This window comes from Saccoglossus kowalevskii, chromosome 7, assembly GCF_978046115.1.
Source record: "Saccoglossus kowalevskii chromosome 7, keSacKowa6.1, whole genome shotgun sequence".
Lineage (NCBI taxonomy): Eukaryota > Metazoa > Hemichordata > Enteropneusta > Harrimaniidae > Saccoglossus > Saccoglossus kowalevskii.
In genome coordinates, this window is record NC_140647.1 from 25,554,552 (window position 1) to 25,581,281 (window position 26,730).

The 26,730-nt window shown below is 35.0% G+C and overlaps 1 protein-coding gene and 1 non-coding gene across 3 annotated transcripts in view; both read right to left on the minus strand.

Moving 5' to 3' along the window:
• Positions 1–1,595: 1,595 nt before the first annotated feature.
• Positions 1,596–26,730, minus strand: part of LOC100368963 (receptor-type tyrosine-protein phosphatase-like N) — a 209,548-nt gene continuing 184,413 nt past the window's right edge. For both annotated transcript variants that reach the window (XM_085501370.1, XM_085501371.1), the window contains 7 exons: positions 26,414–26,487; positions 26,016–26,093; positions 25,175–25,366; positions 16,417–16,511; positions 10,743–10,796; positions 5,726–5,864; positions 1,596–4,874 (listed from right to left, as the gene is read on the minus strand). In XM_085501370.1, coding sequence (XP_085357496.1) covers positions 4,803–4,874; positions 5,726–5,864; positions 10,743–10,796; positions 16,417–16,511; positions 25,175–25,366; positions 26,016–26,093; positions 26,414–26,487 — 704 coding nt within the window. In that variant the 3' untranslated portion in view covers positions 1,596–4,802. The remainder of the gene's footprint in view (positions 4,875–5,725; positions 5,865–10,742; positions 10,797–16,416; positions 16,512–25,174; positions 25,367–26,015; positions 26,094–26,413; positions 26,488–26,730) is intronic.
• Mir153 (microRNA mir-153) lies at positions 16,066–16,166 on the minus strand. Its single transcript, NR_037544.1, has one exon. It is a non-coding gene; the product is annotated as a microRNA mir-153 (primary transcript).

The following is a 26,730-nucleotide window of genomic DNA, read 5'->3' on the forward strand; positions in this document are numbered from 1 at the left end:
CAACCATGCTTTCTACAACATATACCAGTGGTGACCACCAAACAGTTCGACTGTCTGGACAATTGAAAAATGGCAACCATGCTTTCTACAACATATACCAGTGGTGACCACCAAACAGTTTGACTGTCTCTACCATTGAAAAATGGCAACCATGCTTTCTACAACATATACCAGTGGTGACTACCAAACAGTTTGACTGTCTTGACCATTGAAAAATGGCAACCATGCTTTCTACAACATATACCAGTGGTGACCACCAAACAGTTTGACTGTCTGGACAATTGAAAAATGGCAACCATGCTTTCTACAACATATACCAGTGGTGACCACCAAACAGTTTGACTGTCTGGACAATTGAAAAATGGCAACCATGCTTTCTACAACATATACCAGTGGTGACTACCAAACAGTTTGACTGTCTTGACCATTGAAAAATGGCAACCATGCTTTCTACAACATATACCAGTGGTGACCACCAAACAGTTTGACTGTCTGGACAATTGAAAAATGGCAACCATGCTTTCTACAACATATACCAGTGGTGACCACCAAACAGTTTGACTGTCTCTACCATTGAAAAATGGCAACCATGTTTCTACAACATATACCAGTGGTGACCACCAAACTGTCTAAACCCAGCAAAATAATGAGCAATGATTTACCTATAGCAAATATATCCAAAACCAGGTATAACTTAGAATCTGCATTATATGTATCGAAAAGTTGTTCATTACAGAATTTACAACAGAATTTGATTGGTTAACATGCTTGCACTTTAAAAATTCTATTCAATGTTCCCATTGTTGTAATTAAGAAGGAATATTCATTGTAGGTAACACACAAGTAAATTGTTTCAGCAAAACAAAGTGTAACACATTCTGGTTTCCATTGAGATTTTGCTCAATTCCTTTAAGTTGCATTCCCGCTTTTCAAATTTGTGACGTATCTCTCCTCTCTTGACAGATATATAGACCATATAATGTTACGAATGTGGATGAGTAAAGAGAAATTAGCTGCAGAATATGGAATTTAAGTTCTCGATTTGAAAACGATAGACACTTTCCTTGATTAAAACTCTTTGAAGGGCAGTTACATTGTAGGTATGTTAGTCTAAGGAATAAAACCTTCCGGTAATCTAAAAATAAAATGAATGAGAAAGAGTGGACAGGAAATCTACATACAATATCATATTATTCAGCTGAAACAACATTTGAACACACTTAATGTTTTAGCTTGTTCTGGGAGTGGTGTTATACATACTTGCAAAGTGAGAATGTAACTTTGAAGCAGAGTTCATGTTTTTGTTCACAATTACAAATATGTTCTATTTGACATTGCTCTTTGAATGCATGCAAATAAATGCAATATACATTTCAAAGGTTTTATACATGTAGATATCTACAAGTCTCTGCAGATGAGAGTGAGTGGCTGTGAGTTGTATATAATTTATGCAAATTTAGATAGCACTGACCAGCCTATCGATGATCTGCATTCAAATTCAGTACTCAAACAGCAATCTTTTAGAAGGCGTACTGAGAAGAGGCAGTTCATAAAAAAAAGATCGCAATCAAACAATGAAAGAAGCGAGAAATGACTTTCCTATGCATGGTAACTAAGTCCAAATTGCCTATTGCATTTATTACTTCGGTACAATAATATCGTTGGGGTTCACATTACATTATTATAATAGGATAAAGATTTAAAAGTGTCTTTAACATCAACAGTTTACTACAAAATATATATTACACAAACTCACATGACTATTTACACAGATATTAATCAGAATTATCATTGACTACCTGATCATGTCATTTCTCTATTATCAGTGTGTGGTGTGCTATGAATGTCACAAGCTTAAGAAAAATGAATCATGATAAAAGATTTACAGAGTCATTAACTTTTACTATAAGCGGAAGAGATGAATGGATAATCATCTTTTTTAAGATCATTTTTCAGTTAAGTAAGCATTGCATCCAACATTTTGATGTCAATTTGTTGGTGATATTTTTTGGCTTTTTTGATCCACATTTCCAAAAAAAAAAAAAAAAAGGAATATCAACAATGTGTCAATATACTTTACATATATACTGTAAACCGTTTTTATTTCGTGAAAGACGAATTGTTGCGAGTCAAAGAAAATCGCACAATTTTGTAGCAGTGAATAATTCTCTGGGGTTCTTCAACACAAAGTGTCAGTGACTTTTTCCCTAATTTTGACTCTACGAATGACATAAAATTATTAAATCCCAAACATTTCTAGTGGTTTACAGTATACAAAGTCCATCAAAGCACACACACACTCCTAATATACTGTAGTAATTATAAACACTTTGGGATTATGAAGTTATATAACTTCAAAGTGACAATTCTTCAATTCTTTTTTTTCTTCAATATTTGATCAATTACATTCACAGAAAGTGTTGAAATAAATACAATGCAATGCAATAAAAGCAGCACATGTCTCACATATTTCAGTAAATAGTGGAGTGAACACAGGATTCAAATTAAATATACAGTACATAGTAAATGACTCGTTCATCTTGTTCTTCTATAAAATATTCAAAATTATCATTTCATTACTATTTCTTCGTATTAATGTATATTATTACAATAACATTGTACTTTATTTCTAATGTTGGTACGATTGCAATGGTAGCGCATGCAAGAAAAGCGTGCTCAATTTTTAATTGAATTTTTTTTTTTTTTTAAAGAGAGCTTAACATGGCAAGTGTTCACAAAAATAATTCACATAGTAACCATAGTAACACCTATTCAAAAGCTCATGCATTTCTGAATAATGAGATAAGACTTTAATATATTTATAATCTATGAAGAGAGAAAGCATGTGGAATGGTGGTTATTTTATTATTCAAGACTTCATGAATGACACTTGGGCTAAAGTGACAAATGTAGCTGTAAATATTTCTGTATTCCCTTTCAGTACATGCATCTATTTTAACCATGATCTGCCACAAGAAAATGTAAACGTGCATTCCCAGTGTCGCATACAAATTTACCAGCTGCTCCAATTTCATGATTTTAATCAACCCATTAATTGCACATCAAGATTTCAGAAGAGAATAAGCATGCAAAAAAAAAAGATTTAAATTTCCAGTCCCATTGATGTAAGAATAAATTAAAATATCCAAAGACCCCCTGAGCTAATAAAATTACTATGTGCAACCCTGCTTCTAGCAACAATTCATCTATATACTCCATTCAGAGTGTAACAAATATACAATTCAAGTCATCATTTTCAAGTTATCTGTAATCGGTTTCCATGGTTTCATGATATGATAATCTCAATAATTAATGCACATTGGTCACAGTCCATAATCTGATTCAGAGTTGTCATATTTCTGAGTTCACTCCAAAACATTGCAAATGTCCATGGAATGACTAAAATTATCAAAATGTTCAAAATATATATTTGGTAACGCATATCATAATAATATACATAATTTGTTATTTGCTCAAAACAGCTATTGAGAAAGTTTTGATATTTGTTAATTAAAATTAAATTAAAAGTGAATACTGAAAGCAATCAGAGGATTAAGTTTTACACACTTACAAGTTGCATATACATTAATTCTAGAACACAATCTGTGTTTTTTTTTTTGTTTTTTTTAAGTACCATTTTTGGAGGTTTTTAAACACCAACAAAATTGCAATCTTTGTGAGAAAACCCTTTCAAGCCTGAAACAATTGTACAACATGAGGCAACTGTAGCAAAGCAGAAACAACCACCTTCTCAGCAAAGATGATTGGTCAGTTTGAAAAAATGCTAATGAGGTATCACATGTACAGAAATTCAGGTTCCAGGGCACATTACAACACTCTACACGTTGCATGAAAGACACACAGATCTATATATATATATATATATATATATATATATATATATAATATATAGAGAGAGATTTATATATATATATACACCTCAATTGGCGAAGGAATGAAAAGAAATAAATTTTGCACTTAAAATAACGAATAATACGCCAACACATTTTGGCATAACATTTTTCTTGTTAACTAAACAACTTATCTAGAGCAAGGAAAATAAGAAAATACATTACTATGTGTACAATAAATTGGACGCAAACACAAAAGTTTTAAAATGAAATATTCTCATATCATCGTTAAGTTTTTAATTGTGGTCAACCTGTCTCTTTCTCTGTCCTGGCAAACATAAACTATCATTCACAGTATACAGTCAGACCTGTGTTAGTGCCCAACTCGATAGAAAGACATTAGGCATATAGTGACCACTTTTAGACAGTCCCAATGTGGCCACACTTTCAGCAATATTTTTGTAGATTCACCTTTTTCTGGAAACTGAAATAATTAGCAATCTATTTATCTTTCTCGAGTCAAACTTATTTGATTTTAATCAACTCAAATAAATATATTTTTTCTGCAACAGTATCATCTCATTATTTTCTTGACAAAGTTTATGTTAAATGTATGAGTTGGCGATCCATAACAAAAATCCGACCTTCATATCAAGACTTTTTTTAAGTTTCTTAGGGGGTCACTATTCACAGGTTTGACTGTACTTGTAAATATATTGTCATTTGCAAAATGTAGATGATCATAAAAGGCAAAATGATGGTGAACAAAACAACGCAAGACAAGAGACTGCCCTCTTTTGGTGGTTTAGCTAAATTACTTTGTTTGTTTTTTTAAAATGCCACTTCCTTTTTCCCTGACAATTTCCTTATTGGATTTCTTGCATTGTCTACATGTAGTTTTGATAAATCGACTCAAGTACTCTGGCAGTATAGGAATAAAGGGTTAAGTCTTCACTGTGGCAGTGCTTTTAAGATGGCATTTACTTCCTCTGCTACAGTCTTTAGAGCAAAATCAAATTGTTCCTGTGCGAAAAAGAAAAGAAAAAGTGTAATTAAAATATATTCAGCATTTTGCATGACATAAGTTACATGTACACATTAAACACAAATAAATTAATCAAAATATTTAAAACCAAACATGACTGGAAAAGTGTCTGTGTTTCATTATTCTCACCCACAAAATGAATAATTAATCAACATGAGAGTCAAATTCCTGCACTCAAGGTCAGCAAAAATTTTTAGCGGTGAATATACATGCAAAATTTTAGTAATTTATTATTATTACACAATAAATGCACCTTGAACTCAAGGGAACCCAACAAAAAATTTTACCACTGAATTAATATACTATAAAATGACTAATTTTCACTGGGTTTAAATTTCACTGATTTAGCATTTTAGGCATATTGAGTGGGTTTTAAATTCACGGTTTTATCCTTTAGATAATGTGTTCTATGCTAAATTTTACATATTCACTGGGTTTTATTTTAGCGCATTTGCATTAAAACCCAGTAAAAAATGAATTCATTTACAGTAATACTGAGTATAGGGCATAGAAACATGCACATTGCGCCTCAAAAAATTTTCTCTGAAGATAGTCTACATGAAATCAACCAACACTCTACAATAAGAATACCACATCATGTTGGGGGTAATTTGCTCTTAACAAATCATGAAATACTGTCATCCGGAGCAGTCAACATATCCGTCTTCATTATATAAGCAATTTAATATGCATATACTGGAACATGACGATATTACTTTGGAACTTTTCTACGCGAGATATCGTAATTTTTTTTAACATCACAATGTATAGAATGTGGATGTTTATCATCTCGGAATTAATCAACAAATCCGCTAAAACATCAACTTACCCTAGTTTTGACCATTTTTATTCTCTGATCTCTGATATGTTCCAACGTAGCAGCAATGTCGATTTCCTTCGCTCCTTTCGTCATTCTATTCAACACCATGTCAATCAAACAGTATGTGCCCGAACGACCACATCCATCACTAGGAATTCAAACCAAAAATATACAATTTAACAATCTAATAAACCGATACTGTAAAATACTTTATATTATCTAGAATTAATTTTCGCTGGCTGAAAAAAGACTTTTTGGATGTTTTGTATGGAATTTATTTTCACTGATTTTTGATGAGTTGAATGTAAAATATAGGAAAAAAAGGTATATTTGCTGGGTTTTACTTTCACTGAAACATTCCTTCAGCGAAAAAAGCGAAAATTAATTCCAAGCGAAAAATTTACAGTATACAATACACCAAGTTTCAGAAAAGATTGTCAATAAAATCAACATAAGTACATCACAATTAACTGATAACTTAAGAAGTTCAAATTTAAAAAGCTATATTATAAATAACTTATCATATAAAATTATTAAAAAAATATTTCAAGAATAAAATTTACAGGTGTGAATATTCCAATGGGATCATTGATAAGGAATCATGATTTATCAAAAAATCTGTTTGATAATACCAAGAAATACATTTGAATAATATTCAACTTAAATTCCATGAAAAACAAATTATTGGGAATTTTGAGAGTCTTGAGAATGTTGTTGCAGTGAACTTTCACTGATAAGACAAGAGACATGAAGTCGTAGTAACTTCTGTAAAAATTTCTGTTTCCGGGTGTCCACAAATCATTAAAATTATGAAAATTTGGTTTGCATTGAAAGACTGTTTATAGATTAGTCAAAGTACAAGGCATACATTAGTAAGGTTTATTGATTCTGACATGAAATGTGTTTATTCCCAAGGTATATAAAGCAAAAGATGTTAAAATGTTAAGTGAAGAATTCCCACGGTGGATCAGTGACAGATCACATTTATCAAGGACTAAAAAGGCATATACCGTATTTGCCCTATTCAAAGCGATCTCCAATAAAGGTACACATAAACCCAATTTTTCATTCATTGTATACTGAGTATTTCCGTGCAATGTATTCACCTAAGCATACAAACTACTAATAGAAACAATATGGTATACGCATGGGATAGGTGTATTAAAATCAGTCAGTCAGAAGAACAATTTTAAAAGAACTGGACAAACACCATCTTTGAAGCATCTCTGGTTTTTATCATGGGCAAGGTTATGATACTTTTACTATGTTATATACATAAATTATTAGTTTTTTTTTTAGGTGATTTTTGTCAGGGGTATACATGCAGCTGCAGAGCTATTTTTTTCAAATCAAAACTGAATCCATTTATTGATTTCAGTGATGTATATTAGAAACTAAAAAGGGAAAAATATGCCTGTAACTTCACACAGCATACTACAAACTTTCAAAATCCGACACAACGACATCAATTAACTTCAGAATCATTAAAAGAATACATGTGCTTTTTTTTAACCGGTTATAAAACACTATGATGACTACGCTGTGATCCCCGGGTAATAAAGATAACAGCTTTTTTATAACACGGTTAGAATTTACATTACACCAGGGACGCATCGCAGGAAAAGAACAGGAAGCCATAACAATCCATATGCCAACCACCCCTCTTCCCCCCTCCAACCCTTGTAGCTTTTCCAATGACAAGACGTGATGGTAATGCAATATTTTATCAGCTATTTGTCACACATCAAAACGACTAATAATCTAATGCAGAAATCACTTTCTAAAGTGACACAGTTAACAGTCAGATTTCTATATATAAAATGCGTTAATATAAAATGCCTTAATGGCCACCATTCTCCTTACAACATAAACTATTTTGGTTGTGATGGCAATAATGATGTTACTTTTTACAACTACTTTCATTCACCTTGAGAACTCAGCCTAGACCAATAAATAACCGCAGACAGATTTAAAGACCAATAAATTGATGACTATGTAATTTACCATACACATCAATCATGTCACAAATACATGGTAATTATATTGACATTGTTTATTATGCCCGCTTGCATATATTCAAAATTTAGGATTGTTTTTGTCTATGAAAAAAAATGGTCGCACGCTGACCGAATATAACTGTCAGATATGTCCTCCCACCTCATTGTAATTATCCACCGGTATACTCTTCTTGAAAACTAAAACACGCCTCACTCCTCAAGAGGAAAAAAAGATCCCAAAAACAACGAGGTGGAAAAGCAGTTTGCTTCAAGGCAAACACTGATAATACACTTATTTTCCTCTTTCGTAGAGGCAATTAAATTTAGCCACTGGGGGTACTTGGAAACATAGGTATGCCCTGTTTTTTGTAATGTTTAAAATACACCACTGTAGTACAGCGTGGCAGACAAATCCAAGCTGGATTACACCTTTTAACCTTGTTCTAACTAATAATGGCTTTGGATTATCCTCTTGTTGTACATACACATTTTCTAGTGAATAAAACCAACACACATTAAATCTTGATGGGGGATTCAATTCTTCCAGAGTTCATGCATGACTCGTGTCGTCTCTCTCGGCCACGTATCGTATCTTCCGGCAATTTTTACTGGCACATTTAGTAATTAGCAAATTGTGACTCAGCATTGCTTATATGCAAGACACATGACAGTGATTTCAACTAATTCAATTCTTGTTAGTGTGTACAGAAAACTATGAAATTTTACAAAACCAGAAACGCACAAGAAATTTTCCCCCAGATTCAAAATTCAAAAATCTGGCTATATTAAAGGAGTTTTAAGCAAACCTTCGCAGGGATATATACTATTTGTAGAATACTCATTTTAAAATGACAATTCTACAAATTAAAGAGGAATTTATAAATTGTTCCTTTTAAGATTTCATCACTATTAAAATAAATTTATATTGAATTAGAAATTTGATGTTCATCTACAGATTTTTCATTACGTGACGAAACAAATTAATTTTAGGAATTTTTGTTTAAGAGGAGACTACACATCTACTGTGAAATAACACTCGCATTTTCAATTTACATTGTAATAATGACCCCCCCCCCTCCCACACACCTACAATGTTGAACTGCATAATCACAGTTTGATGTATCTGATTGGCTGTGACGGCTCATGAATTATTAAGGACATGCAAATTAGTACTGTAGGTCAAAAAACTGCAAAGAAAATCAGAGGTTTTGAAACTAATTCTACTATTGTCAATACGAGACTACAAATAAAAATGATATGACACGTCAAAAGGGACATTATAGTCTATAGTCTCACTATCAGCAAACAGACTCACTATTAAAAATACTCAAATTGCAAATTTGATTTCACACTGATGACATACTAGTATACAATTTCTAAATTGTGGAGTTTTTTTATCGATATTTGGAAGTATAATTTGTCAAATTATATAAATGCTCACTGGTAGTTAAATATTAATGTGGAGAATAAATCACAGAAAAGCTATGCCAAGAAAACAGACATCGAAATGGCTATTGTGAAATTATAACTACGGTAACTGAATCTCAAACAAAGTCTACTTTTTCAATTACATTCATTAATAATCATATGATCGTCTCTCTTAATGTACACTATTTGACTTTATAAAGCTCTTTTTCCCTCTTCTGCCACAGAATTTTCTTTGGAATAATTTATTGTTTCATTTAATCCATTTTTTAGTACCTCCACAATTGCTGGAGGATTAGAGTAGATTTGATTTTTATGGGGCGCATCACTATAAAATATGTTCACCAACATTTCTTACGATTGCCAAATTTCTAAGCATCCCATAATACTTGTTCACCACATATATCCTCAAGAATAAACATTACTGACAGTTCAGCACTACTGAATGTATCACTGGAGTCAACATTTTCAACACTCTCTGATTTTCTTTGCTGTTTTTTGACCTACAGTACTAATTTGCATATCATTAATAATTCATGAGCTGCCACAGCCAATCAAATGTCACCAAATTGTGATCATCCAGTTCAACATTGTAGGTGTGTGCACAACCATGCAAGTGAAAATGTGAGTGTTATTTCACAGTGGATGTGTAGTATCCTCTGAAACAAAAAAAGCATAATATTCATTTGTCACTGAATTAAACATCACTGAATTCAGCACTTCTGAGTTTGACATTACTGAACTTATCATTGAACTGAACATTATTATCACTACTGAATTGAACACTATCGAATTCAACATCACTAAACTCAACATTAACAAGCTCCTAACTTAGAAAGATTTATCGCATATGAGTTTTAAATAGGAAAAAAAAAAATCAAGGACAGAAAAATGAAGAAAGACAAGATATATACTTGTATATGCTAATACAAGATCAATGACTGGAGAACTAGAAATCCCAATTCAATTTTCTATCCATCAAAGCTTGCTACCTCAGGAGACTCAACAAGTAACACCAAATAGATTACAATCACTCTATGTTGTGCATCACAAATACAAATAATAATCATGTACATTCACTATTCATTCACTAAGAAGTAACAAGGTATTTAATACATCTTACTATTGCATATTATGATGCTAATAATTTATAAATAAATATACTCTGAACATATCTATATTACCCACATCTATAAAGAGGTCATTTACATAAATTTGCATACATATCCCATGACGCATACTGATACATATAGTTTCACATTACTAATTTTTAACTTAAAAATGCCTGAGAACGTATAACTTTACCAAATATGGGCAAGGAAATAGTAACATTTAAATACAATCATATTATTACCATACATTGTACATTTTTTTAAGCTATTTGGCAAGTAAATGACACTGTGTCAAATTTATTAGGAAAAGAAAACTGATTATTATTAAAACACTAAATTTTGAATTTGGTCCAAAATTTAAGAGAGGAAAATACAAATATTATACCACCCAACATGTTAACAATATTGAGGCAGTCATAACAAATATTATTTGACCATTTATGGACAGTGGTGGTTTCCTTAATAGGTAATAGTTGAAAGATGAAGACCTACCTGCAATGGACCATAATTGGGCAAGCACGACCACGGAATGACTTATTTACCTTTCTGTAAGAATAAAAAAAAAAGAAACGCCAGTTTAAAATAAAAAAAATAAATCGATATATATATGTATCACTGAAAAATCTTAGAAAATACGCAAAACATCTCAAACAAAGAATTGATACTGATAAACTCAAAAAATTACAAAAAGTGAGTATAGAAGCACAGAGAGGCTTTTATATTTTTGTCAGATAGATCCACAAATACAGTCAATCATACAGTTCATGAAAGATTGATGTATTCTTTCAACGATGAAGTGATTATTTATACATGATTTATAACTTCAGCCCAAATGACATGGTACAGCATTCAAAATGAACGCCACAACATTTTTGACCATATCAACTGAAAGGAACACAAGTAGTGTTCATGGCATATTTCGTTAATAATGCATGTAACATGTTGAAACCCTAATTCAATATTAAGGTAAAAGAAAAGAGTGCAACCTCCAGCTGTTTAGGCATTGTATAAATGTGAATGGTCTGCAAATTCTAATATTTGACTTCAATGTGTACTCATTTTTGTACCACAAGTCATTTTGGCATAGTAATTCGTCATTAAAAAATAGAAAAAAAATTTGCAAAAAAAAAATTGATGATCCATTTAAGTGATAGCCCTTACCATGGTATTTTGTAGTTAACTTGTTAGTGTGGAACAAACAAATCTTGTTACAATGTCTACATTTCTAATACCAAACTAAGCCAATGAACTTTCATTATTACCGAAAGCAAACTACGCTGACATTATTATAAATCAAGTCGTCAAAGAAAATGAGAAGAGCGCAGAGAGACGTGACCAAAATGACCCTTGGAAAGCTGCAGGGCATTCAGAAACTCAGTTTTATTCAGATACAATGATGAAGGCTATGCGAATCATGTTTTTATTTACAAGGATTCAAGAAGGATAATGCATATATAAAGACACAGGGGAGAGCAGTTGATTTGACCTACAAGAGGATGTGCTCTCTTCCATCGTTAATATCCATCTATAATACAAGTGATCCCTTGGATCAGTTGGATTTCATTCAGGAGGAACAGAAAAGTAATTAGACTAAAAATGAGTAGGTCATGATCTTCTTAGAACATTGAATATAAAAGAAGACTGACAAGGTATTATATGGTGAACAGATATTTTACAGCTGCGGCCCTCGTTAGGCAGAAAACAAAGAATGTTTCTTCTTCGAAAAGAATTATCACATGATGACAACTTTACAATTTGTTTTATAGTCTCATTAACAGGGCATTAAGTAACGAGCGGAAGCCTTTATAGGTTGTACAATACATACATTTAAAACAAATCCTGGATGTTCCATAACCTCATGACAAATACAGAACAAATTGTACAATTGGCGAACCATCAAAAGATAATGTAAGAGTGAAAAAAAACCTTAAAAATGAAAACCATCTTTCAGCAAATTTATAAAACACATAACTGTATTTGCAAAACACATTTAGTTGTTCAGCTCATACAAATGCAATATAGGGTAAATGGTGTTTGCTTTTGGTACATGAAGTTTGTTTTGAATCTTTTCACAAATTTTGGATGATGGGTTCCCTGCATACATGAATAAAACAAATTTACCATCGCAAAGCAAAGATATTTTTCAACACACAAAAGAAAAATTTTGATCCATACTATTTTTACTAGTAAGAATAAATGCAACTTACAACCAGCACATTTGTTATACTGCAAGATATTTAATGTTCCCTATCTATAAATTATACGATAGAAACACTGTGACTCGCTGTCTTGAAATTCCAAATGAAATGTTTACTGCTACAAAATTGTATGACATTAAAACAGGCTTAAGAACTGTTTTCATATACAGCATGTATTCAAGAAGAATCAAAGCAGATTACTTTGTTAATCATTAACGTTTTCACCACCAGTTCGCTCTTTTCATCACAAATTCAAAAATGCTCCTGTTTATAGTCTGCACTTTCCTTCAGAATATTGGGACAAAAATAGTCAAATTTTTTGAGTAGAAACTTAAAGTTGACTTAAATTTTGTTTGTTGGCTCCAAAATTAGGGTTTATTTTCAGAAATATTGAAGGATACAAGAAAAAAAGTGCAGAACAATTTGAGCGAGAAAGTCTGGTGGTGAAAAGGTTGATGCACATTGTATGTATATTTTGTTTTGTACACAATTAACAGCTAGAGCATCAAGCATAAAAATTGACCTGAAATAAAACATAAAAACCAATATGGCATATAAGATGTGTATGGTGAGATAATGACAACCAAGATAATGTCTAACATAGCAACCAATACATGGTAACAATCATGGGATGCAATACAACATCAAATACATGGCATACTGAATTGTAACTATCATTAAACCAAGACAACATTCAAGATGTGAATCAAGATTACACCAAATATGGTAATGAAGATGGTAACAAATACAATCCAAGATGGCAACCAAGATTAAATTCAAAATGGCAATCAAGATTAAATCCAAGATGGCAACCAAGATTAAATTCAAAATGGCAATCAAGATTAAATCCAAGATGGCAACCAGAATTAAATCCAAGATGAGATATAGCACAATTATAATGGATGGTATTCAAAGTGAAAATACAATAAACTATGATATTTTCATAGCATCATGCTTGGTAACATTGGCCAACAACATGACATGCAACATGTATAAATTGGCCAACAACATAACATCCAACATGTATAAATTGGCCAACAACATGACATCCAACATGTATAAATTGGCCAACAACACGACATCCAACATGAATAAATTGGCCAACAACATGACATCCAACATGTATAAACTGGTCAACAACATGACATCCAACATGAATAAATTGGCCAACAACATGACATCCAACCTGTATAAATTGGCCAACAACATGACATCCATCATGTATAAATTGACCAACAACATGACATCCAACATGTATAAATTGGCCAACAACATGACATCCAACATGTATAAATCGGCCAACAACATGACATCCAACATGTATAAATTGGCCAACAACATGACATCCAACATGTATAAATTGGCCAACAACATAACATCCAACATGTATAAATTGGCCAACAACATGACATCCATCATGTATAAATTGGCCAACAACATGACATCCATCATGTATAAATTGACCAACAACATGACATCCAACATGTATAAATTGGCCAACAAGATGACATCCAACATGTATAAATCGGCCAACAACATGACATCCAACATGTATAAATTGGCCAACAAGATGACATCCAACATGTATAAATCGGCCAACAACATGACATCCAACATATATAAATTGGCCAACAACATAACATCCAACATGTATAAATTGGCCAACAACATGACATCCAACATGTATAAATTGGCCAACAATATGACATCTAACATGTATAAATTGGCCAACAACATGACATCCATCATGTATAAATTAGCCAACAATATGACATCTAACATGTATAAATTGTCCAACAACATAACATCCAACATGTATAAATTGGCCAACAATATGACATCTAACATGTATAAATTGGCCAACAACATGACATCCATCATGTATAAATTGGCCAACAACATGACATCCAACATGTATAAACTGGCCAACAACATAACATCCAACATGTATAAACTGGCCAACAACATAACATCCAACATGTATAAACTGGCCAACAACATGACATCCAACATGTATAAACTGGCCAACAACATGACATCCAACATGTATAAATTGGCCAACAACATGACATCCAACATGTATAAATTGGCCAACAACATGACATCCAACATGTATAAATTGGCCAACAACATGACATCCAACATGTATAAATTGGCCAACAACATGACATCCAACATGTATAAACTGGCCAACAACATAACATCCAACATGTATAAACTGGCCAACAACATGACATCCAACATGTATAAATTGGCCAACAACATGACATCCAACATGTATAAATTGGCCAACAACATGACATCCAACATGTATAAACTGGCCAACAACATAACATCCAACATGTATAAACTGGCCAACATCATAACATCCAACATGTATAAATTGGCCAACAACATGACATCCAACATGTATAAATTGGCCAACAACATGACATCCAACATGTATAAATTGGCCAACAACATAACATCCAACATGTATAAATTGGCCAACAACATGACATCCATCATGTATAAATTGGCCAACAACATGACATCCATCATGTATAAATTGGCCAACAATATGACATCCAACATGTATAAACTGGCCAACAACATAACATCCAACATGTATAAATTGGCCAACAACATGACATCCAACATGTATAAATTGGCCAACAACATGACATCCAACATGTATAAATTGGCCAACAACATGACATCCAACATGTATAAATTGGCCAACAACATGACATCCAACATGTATAAATTGGCCAACAACATGACATCCAACATGTATAAACTGGCCAACAACATGACATCCAACATGAATAAACTCGTCAACAACATGACATGCAACATGTATATATTGCCAACAACATGACATCCAACATGAATAAATTGGCCAACAACATGACATCCAACATGTATAAATTGGCCAACAACATGACATCCAACATGTATAAACTGGTCAACAACATGACATCCTACATGTATAAACTGGCCAACAACATGACATCCAACATGTATAAATTGGCCAACAACATGACATGACCACAAAAATGACATCAACATGACAAGGCAATCATGATGGCTTTCAAGATAACACAGAGAAGGCGACACACATACATGACATTCTACATTACAAGCTAGATAAAAAGCAGCAATCAAACAACATTTGAGACAGTACAAGAAAATAAGAAAAGTTGTGTTCATGCAAACTGCATTTGATGTCAGAAAACAGAAAGTTAAATATGCAATATTTGGAAAGAATGAATATTGATTAAAACAGTGTTTCATCACATGGTTGACAATTAAAACACTAGCAATTATGTTCAAGACAAATAGAAGCTAATGACATTCTGAATCTGCACATGTATGGATGGGGAGGGATGTGTTCTGTTCAACAAGTTAGAATAATCAAGCAGCAAACAATAGAATCGTTGCAATGAGAGTTAGAGAGGTTGAAAAAGGTTAAACCATTAATAAGCACCAACAAATTAAAACAATTAAATAACAGAGGTATCAAATTATGAATCCAGAATTCATCAGAAATAATTAAAACACAATAATGTGAATGATTTGACAATATTAGGAGTTAACAGTTTACCATGACAACCAGACGGCACACTTCTCTCTGCGAGTGCGCACACTTGTCCCAATCACTTTTGTGACTATGCAAGTGATTGATTTGACAGCTTGCATATGCACAAAAATGACTAGGCCACTGGCAAGGTTAGTAGAAGTAGTAGAATAGTCAGCAAACAAATGGTCCAGTAAAAAAAAAAGCATTATTTATGACAAGAACTGCTAGATTTAAACTAGGATAGGAGCAGGATGTGGATTAAGGCACATTAATGGAAGATAAGATAACAGGAAGGATTAGAGATTAAGAATTACAGGTAGAGATTATAACTTGGAGACTTAAAACAGCTTAAAGTGTACCACTAATAAGAAAAAAGCCAAAATATTAAAGTAACCAAAATGCTTACCGTCTGAATTCCAAGATGCCTTTGGGGTTGGGTGGTACACCATTGTCTGGCCAAGTCAAGTAATGGAACTGGGTCACTGTGCGTGTTTCATTAGTCTGTAAATAATAGTCATAGATTACACACATGCTATGCCGACCTAACGGCTGCTAATAAATCATACTGAATGATCCTTAGACTGTGTATAAACATATGTGTACGCCATTAAGACCGAACATCAATGCTCCACAAATGTAATCTAACTCTACATTCATTCAGGAGAAATCTTATTATAAGCCTTCAAAGCTTCATTCTGTATTCAAGTCTGTATACTTAAATCATACTAGTCAGTAGAACCCAGGGGAATACATATAGTTGACAGAACAGTTCAGCGAAAAGACAAAAATATTTTATAATTTGACAAGAGAAGCCATCCATCAATATTTTTCCTCATAAGTTCATGTATCATCATCATCATCTTTATCATAATCACGTGAGTGTGACAGATAAGGAATCTCTTAACAATGATAAGAGAAAAGACGATTTGTACTGAGGGATATGCAAGAGTCTTGTGATTTATATAGCTCATTGATTTCCGTCTGGAAAGATCGAGTGATAACATCTCGGCTAGAGCAGACAAGGATACGTTAACTTGTTTGTAAAGTAATGACTATAAAAGGAAAACCTTGTCAAAGAAAGATTATAGTCGCATTTAAAGTCGCAGCACAAAGCAGAATGATGATAGGTAGGAATAAGTTGATTAGAGTATTCAGAAATCATCATGTTTTCTTTCAACTACGCGACGATCAAAGGGTAAAGAAGAATCAATGCCCTGCTTGTTTTCGTTATTGTGTCACTTGCAGACAATGCAGCGATGGAGGCTTGGATGCCTTCCATTGAGAATATATAGTTATACGGCTGAATTTACAGCAAGATCTGTTCAAACTGTTAACAATGTGCAGTCACATGACTGATCATGCAATATGCATATCATACGAAAATGAGACGCATCCAACAACGTTAAATTGTATTAACAAGTAAACCATAACTGACAATTGTATCCTTCCAACGCACCACAATGTAGTATCCTTCTTCAAGAAAGTCAACCATATTGAGTATTTCTGTATTATTAATGTGATTTCCCCTGTGTGTTTGCCGAAAAGTAATATTTTGCATTTTTTTATTGGGGGAAATATAATGCAGACAGCTGTGAACAAATACTTTGGTCAGTCAAAAGTTAAATATACATGTATAACATCAGGAGTGTATGCAGCTGTATGCTAAAAATAGACAAAAGTAACTAGACATTTTAAGCATTATATAATGACGACACACAAAAGTAAAATCAGCTTTACCCAGTAGGCTTAAGATATCCAAAACTGCAAGTTACTGTTAAATATTATATTCAAGATGTATAAGTAAAAAACAAAATCTGCAAACTTTGGTATATATCCCCAAGCCAGGATTGATGCATGATTTTTTGAAAAAAAAAAGTGAAGCCTGATGTAGAATTAAAAACATATCGTGTTTCTGTCTAAGATCCTGCCATGGGCCAGCGAAGATATGAACACAGATGATGACTCATTTCTATCACCATGTATTGGATAGCAGTGGTTACAGAAGATATGAACACAGATGATGACTCATTTCCATCACCATGTATTGGATAGCAGTGGTCACAGAAGATATGAACACAGATGATGACTCATTTCTATCACCATGTATTGGATAGCAGTGGTCACAGAAGATATGAACACAGATGATGACTCATTTCTATCACCATGTATTGGGTAGCAGTGGCCACAGAAGATATGAACACAGATGATGACTCATTTCTATCACCATGTATTGGGTAGCAGTGGCCACAGAAGATATGAACACAGATGATGACTCATTTCCATCACCATGTATTGGATAGCAGTGGTCACAGAAGATATGAACACAGATGATGACTCATTTCTATCACCATGTATTGGGTAGCAGTGGCCACAGAAGATATGAACACAGATGATGACTCATTTCTATCACCATGTATTGGATAGCAGTGGTTACAGAAGATATGAACACAGATGATGACTCATTTCCATCACCATGTATTGGATAGCAGTGGTCACAGAAGATATGAACACAGATGATGACTCATTTCTATCACCATGTATTGGGTAGCAGTGGCCACAGAAGATATGAACACAGATGATGACTCATTTCTATCACCATGTATTGGATAGCAGTGGTTACAGAAGATATGAACACAGATGATGACTCATTTCCATCACCATGTATTGGATAGCAGTGGTTACAGAAGATATGAACACAGATGATGACTCATTTCCATCACCATGTATTGGGTAGCAGTGGTCACAAAAGATATGAACACAGATGATGACTCATTTCCATCACCATGTATTGGGTAGCAGTGGTCACAGAAGATATGAACACAGATGATGACTCATTTCTATCACCATGTATTGGATAGCAGTGGTCACAGAAGATATGAACACAGATGATGACTCATTTCTATCACCATGTATTGGGTAGCAGTGGCCACAGAAGATATGAACACAGATGATGACTCATTTCTATCACCATGTATTGGATAGCAGTGGTTACAGAAGATATGAACACAGATGATGACTCATTTCCATCACCATGTATTGGATAGCAGTGGTCACAGAAGATATGAACACAGATGATGACTCATTTCTATCACCATGTATTGGGTAGCAGTGGCCACAGAAGATATGAACACAGATGATGACTCATTTCTATCACCATGTATTGGATAGCAGTGGTTACAGAAGATATGAACACAGATGATGACTCATTTCCATCACCATGTATTGGATAGCAGTGGTTACAGAAGATATGAACACAGATGATGACTCATTTCCATCACCATGTATTGGGTAGCAGTGGCCACAAAAGATATGAACACAGATGATGACTCATTTCCATCACCATGTATTGGGTAGCAGTGGTCACAGAAGATATGAACACAGATGATGACTCATTTCTATCACCATGTATTGGATAGCAGTGGTCACAGAAGATATGAACACAGATGATGACTCATTTCCATCACCATGTATTGGATAGCAGTGGCCACAGAAGATATGAACACAGATGATGACTCATTTCCATCACCATGTATTGGATAGCAGTGGTCACAGAAGATATGAACACAGATGATGACTCATTTCCATCACCATGTATTGGATAGCAGTGGTCACAGAAGATATGAACACAGATGATGACTCATTTCTATCACCATGTATTGGGTAGCAGTGGTCACAGAAGATATGAACACAGATGATGACTCATTTCCATCACTGTGTATTGGGTAGCAGTGGTCACAGAAGATATGAACACAGATGATGACTCATTTCCATCACTGTGTATTGGGTAGCAGTGGCCACAGAAGATATGAACACAGATGATGACTCATTTCCATCACCATGTATTGGGTAGCAGTGGTCACAGAAGATATGAACACAGATGATGACTCATTTCCATCACTATGTATTGGATAGCAGTGGTCACAGAAGATATGAACACAGATGATGACTCATTTCCATCACTGTGTATTGGGTAGCAGTGGTCACAGAAGATATGAACACAGATGATGACTCATTTCTATCACCATGTATTGGGTAGCAGTGGTCACAGAAGATATGAACACAGATGATGACTCATTTCCATCACTGTGTATTGGATAGCAGTGGTCACAGAAGATATGAACACAGATGATGACTCATTTCCATCACTGTGTATTGGGTAGCAGTGGTCACAGAAGATATGAACACAGATGATGACTCATTTCCATCACCATGTATTGGATAGCAGTGGTCACAGAAGATATGAACACAGATGATGACTCATTTCTATCACCATGTATTGGATAGCAGTGGTCACAGAAGATATGAACACAGATGATGACTCATTTCCATCACCATGTATTGGGTAGCAGTGGTCACAGAAGATATGAACACAGATGATGACTCATTTCCATCACCATGTTTTGGGTAGCAGTGGTCACAGAAGATATGAACACAGATGATGACTCATTTCCATCACCATGTATTGGGTGGCAGTGGTCACAGAAGATATGAACACAGATGATGACTCATTTCTATCACCATGTATTGGATAGCAGTGGTCACAGAAGATATGAACACAGATGATGACTCATTTCCATCACCATGTATTGGATAGCAGTGGCCACAGAAGATATGAACACAGATGATGACTCATTTCTATCACCATGTATTGGGTAGCAGTGGTCACAGAAGATATGAACACAGATGATGACTCATTTCCATCACCATGTATTGGATAGCAGTGGTTACAGAAGATATGAACACAGATGATGACTCATTTCCATCACCATGTATTGGGTAGCAGTGGTCACAGAAGATATGAACACAGATGATGACTCATTTCCATCACTGTGTATTGGGTAGCAGTGGTCACAGAAGATATGAACACAGATGATGACTCATTTCCATCACCATGTATTGGATAGCAGTGGTTACAGAAGATATGAACACAGATGATGACTCATTTCCATCACCATGTTTTGGGTAGCAGTGGTCACAGAAGATATGAACACAGATGATGACTCATTTCTATCACCATGTATTGGGTGGCAGTGGTTACAGAAGATATGAACACAGATGATGACTCATTTCTATCACCATGTATTGGATAGCAGTGGTCACAGAAGATATGAACACAGATGATGACTCATTTCCATCAACATGTATTGGATAGCAGTGGTCACAGAAGATATGAACACAGATGATGACTCATTTCCATCACCATGTATTGGGTAGCAGTGGTCACAGAAGATATGAACACAGATGATGACTCATTTCTATCACCATGTATTGGGTAGCAGTGGTCACAGAAGATATGAACACAGATGATGACTCATTTCTATCACCATGTATTGGGTGGCAGTGGTCACAGAAGATATGAACACAGATGATGACTCATTTCTATCACCATGTATTGGGTGGCAGTGGTCACAGAAGATATGAACACAGATGATGACTCATTTTCATCACCATGTATTGGGTAGCAGTGGTCACAGAAGATATGAACACAGATGATGACTCATTTCTATCACCATGTATTGGATAGCAGTGGTCACAGAAGATATGAACACAGATGATGACTCATTTCCATCACCATGTATTGGATAGCAGTGGTCACAGAAGATATGAACACAGATGATGACTCATTTCTATCACCATGTATTGGGTAGCAGTGGTCACAGAAGATATGAACACAGATGATGACTCATTTCCATCACTGTGTATTGGATAGCAGTGGTCACAGAAGATATGAACACAGATGATGACTCACTTCCATCACCATGTATTGGGTAGCAGTGGTCACAGAAGATATGAACACAGATGATGACTCATTTCTATCACCATGTATTGGGTGGCAGTGGTTACAGAAGATATGAACACAGATGATGACTCATTTCCATCACCATGTATTGGATAGCAGTGGTCACAGAAGATATGAACACAGATGATGACTCATTTTCATCACCATGTATTGGATAGCAGTGGTCACAGAAGATATGAACACAGATGATGACTCATTTCCATCACCATGTATTGGGTAGCAGTGGTCACAGAAGATATGAACACAGATGATGACTCATTTCCATCAACATGTATTGGATAGCAGTGGTCACAGAAGATATGAACACAGATGATGACTCATTTCCATCACCATGTATTGGATAGCAGTGGTCACAGAAGATATGAACACAGATGATGACTCATTTCCATCACCATGTATTGGATAGCAGTGGTCACAGAAGATATGAACACAGATGATGACTCATTTCTATCACCATGTATTGGATAGCAGTGGTCACAGAAGATATGAACACAGATGATGACTCATTTCTATCACCATGTATTGGATAGCAGTGGTCACAGAAGATATGAACACAGATGATGACTCATTTCCATCACCACACTCATGTATTGGATAGCAGTGGTCACAGAAGATATGAACACAGATGATGACTCATTTCTATCACCATGTATTGGATAGCAGTGGTCACAGAAGATATGAACACAGATGATGACTCATTTCCATCACTGTGTATTGGGTAGCAGTGGTTACAGAAGATATGAACACAGATGATGACTCATTTCCATCACCATGTATTGGATAGCAGTGGTCACAGAAGATATGAACACAGATGATGACTCATTTCCATCACCATGTATTGGATAGCAGTGGTCACAGAAGATATGAACACAGATGATGACTCATTTCCATCACCATGTATTGGATAGCAGTGGTCACAGAAGATATGAACACAGATGATGACTCATTTCCATCACCATGTATTGGGTAGCAGTGGTCACAGAAGATATGAACACAGATGATGACTCATTTCTATCACCATGTATTGGGTAGCAGTGGTCACAGAAGATATGAACACAGATGATGACTCATTTCTATCACCATGTATTGGGTAGCAGTGGTCACAGAAGATATGAACACAGATGATGACTCATTTCCATCACCATGTATTGGATAGCAGTGGTCACAGAAGATATGAACACAGATGATGACTCATTTCCATCACTGTGTATTGGATAGCAGTGGCCACAGAAGATATGAACACAGATGATGACTCATTTCCATCACCATGTATTGGATAGCAGTGGTCACAGAAGATATGAACACAGATGATGACTCATTTCCATCACCATGTATTGGGTAGCAGTGGTCACAGAAGATATGAACACAGATGATGACTCATTTCCATCACCATGTATTGGATAGCAGTGGTCACAGAAGATATGAACACAGATGATGACTCATTTCCATCACCATGTATTGGGTAGCAGTGGTCACAGAAGATATGAACACAGATGATGACTCATTTCTATCACCATGTATTGGATAGCAGTGGTCACAGAAGATATGAACACAGATGATGACTCATTTCCATCACCATGTATTGGATAGCAGTGGTCACAGAAGATATGAACACAGATGATGACTCATTTCCATCACCATGTATTGGATAGCAGTGGTCACAGAAGATATGAACACAGATGATGACTCATTTCTATCACCATGTATTGGGTAGCAGTGGTCACAGAAGATATGAACACAGATGATGACTCATTTCCATCACCATGTATTGGATAGCAGTGGCCACAGAAGATATGAACACAGATGATGACTCATTTCCATCACCATGTATTGGATAGCAGTGGTCACAGAAGATATGAACACAGATGATGACTCATTTCCATCACCATGTATTGGATAGCAGTGGTCACAGAAGATATGAACACAGATGATGACTCATTTCCATCACCATGTATTGGATAGCAGTGGTTACAGAAGATATGAACACAGATGATGACTCATTTCCATCACCATGTATTGGGTAGCAGTGGTCACAGAAGATATGAACACAGATGATGACTCATTTCCATCACCATGTATTGGGTAGCAGTGGTCACAGAAGATATGAACACAGATGATGACTCATTTCCATCACCATGTATTGGATAGCAGTGGTCACAGAAGATATGAACACAGATGATGACTCATTTCCATCACCATGTATTGGGTAGCAGTGGTCACAGAAGATATGAACACAGATGATGACTCATTTCCATCACCATGTATTGGGTAGCAGTGGTCACAGAAGATATGAACACAGATGATGACTCATTTCCATCACCATGTATTGGATAGCAGTGGCCACAGAAGATATGAACACAGATGATGACTCATTTCCATCACCATGTATTGGATAGCAGTGGTCACAGAAGATATGAACACAGATGATGACTCATTTCTATCACCATGTATTGGGTAGCAGTGGTTACAGAAGATATGAACACAGATGATGACTCATTTCCATCACCATGTATTGGATAGCAGTGGTCACAGAAGATATGAACACAGATGATGACTCATTTCCATCACTATGTATTGGATAGCAGTGGTCACAGAAGATATGAACACAGATGATGACTCATTTCCATCACCATGTATTGGATAGCAGTGGCCACAGAAGATATGAACACAGATGATGACTCATTTCTATCACCATGTATTGGGTAGCAGTGGTTACAGAAGATATGAACACAGATGATGACTCATTTCTATCACCATGTATTGGGTAGCAGTGGTCACAGAAGATATGAACACAGATGATGACTCATTTCTATCACCATGTATTGGATAGCAGTGGTCACAGAAGATATGAACACAGATGATGACTCATTTCTATCACCATGTATTGGGTGGCAGTGGTTACAGAAGATATGAACACAGATGATGACTCATTTCCATCACCATGTATTGGATAGCAGTGGTCACAGAAGATATGAACACAGATGATGACTCATTTCCATCACCATGTATTGGATAGCAGTGGTCACAGAAGATATGAACACAGATGATGACTCATTTCTATCACCATGTATTGGATAGCAGTGGTCACAGAAGATATGAACACAGATGATGACTCATTTCCATCACCACACTCATGTATTGGGTGGCAGTGGCCACAGAAGATATGAACACAGATGATGACTCATTTCCATCACCATGTTTTGGATAGCAGTGGCCACAGAAGATATGAACACAAATGATGACTCATTTCCATCACCATGTTTTGGATAGCAGTGGCCACAAAAGACATGAACACAACTACACAGAAATGTGACGAGGTATTGAGTGGCATGGAAAGCTAGGCATTGATAGTGTTAGCACTCACCTGCAAGTTCTTCAGATAGAAGCTCCTAACAAGGTAGTCATCACACCATATATGCTCTGACACCAGGTTGATTTCATAGATATGGTGAACTTGACTGCCCTCTTCAGGCCAATACCGATGACAGAGAACTTGTCCTGACTCCTCACAAAGAGTGAGATCAACAAGCACCATGCATCCTTGCTCCCATACCATCTAGAAGAAAGAAAAAATAAGTTACAGTAATGCATCAACAAAAAACGACCAACAACAGTCACAGAAATCTACCCCAACTTACAACAAACATACCAGCTAATGTATCCCAATTGAACATATCCAAAATGCTGATACTCCATCCAACATTATGAATAATTTATTGATGATATGATAATTATTACTCATACAGGAATAACCCATGGCACATTGCTATCCCAAACTAAAACTAAACATGGTGTAGTCTGTGTTCAATAATCTTATCAGCTAGTAGAGTCTGACTAAAAATAATTTATTTAAAGGGATCGGGGGGAAAAAAGCCCTCATTATAAAATTAGACCTTAGGACCATTTTATTATAAAACCAAACCTGCCATATGTTGGCAATACTATACAAAGAAATAACAAAGGATCATACAAGAGGAACATCAAACTGACGACCAGAACTTCCAAATCTGCTTGCTGAGACTATTAGGGAGTAGATTCCGGTTCTTGGCATTGCCAGAAGGTATTATAACAATCTGTGCCCATCATTGGTATATCTCGGTAACACTCCCATCTCATTTATAGATCTCCGTAGCAACGTAGAGAATCTGACAGTTAGTTGGCTTGTAAAATATTAAATGAACATGAAATAAAGTTGGTTTACAAACCTGCCAGAAATCTGCAACAGTGTTTGGCAGAGGTCCTTGGGTTGAGATATAAGCAGGAGAACGAGGATCATGGTCAGTCTGAAAAGAAAATCAGAGTTTATGAGATTCATGTGTAATGTCAAATGCCGCAATCAGTCAAAGCATTGAGACAACTATTTCCGAAGATATTTGGCGGACATCTTCTTTAGTAATAGTTCCCATGGTTACTACTGCATTAACATATCAGATTTCCAATATCTATTGTCTATATAAAAAAAGCTCCAACAAACGATGTGTTGATATTCATAATTATTACTTAGATGTCTTCAATTAGATTAGGATTAGGAGCTGCATAATTTTTGGCAAATCTCTAGAAATATGAAGGTTATTTTGATAAAACAAAAATTGAATTAACTCACAATTGTGCTAGCATTGATGTAATCAGAGCCTGCTGCATTGGTGGAATCATTCAACACAACACGTGAATGGTCATCTGATAAAACAAACAGACAATAAACATAACTTTAATAGTCAGTCTTTTGTTATTAGAGTATGAAACCCCACAGAAAAACACTGCATTCGAATTAAGTTACACTCTATGAAATACCCCTTTGTAATGAAGGTGTGAAACCCCACATACCAAAGCTAGCTAGCTGTGTCATATGCATTTGTCAGGCTATTTTATTTGAATATAAATGCACAGTATGTTACTGCATAGCTGTGAAGAAAATAACAA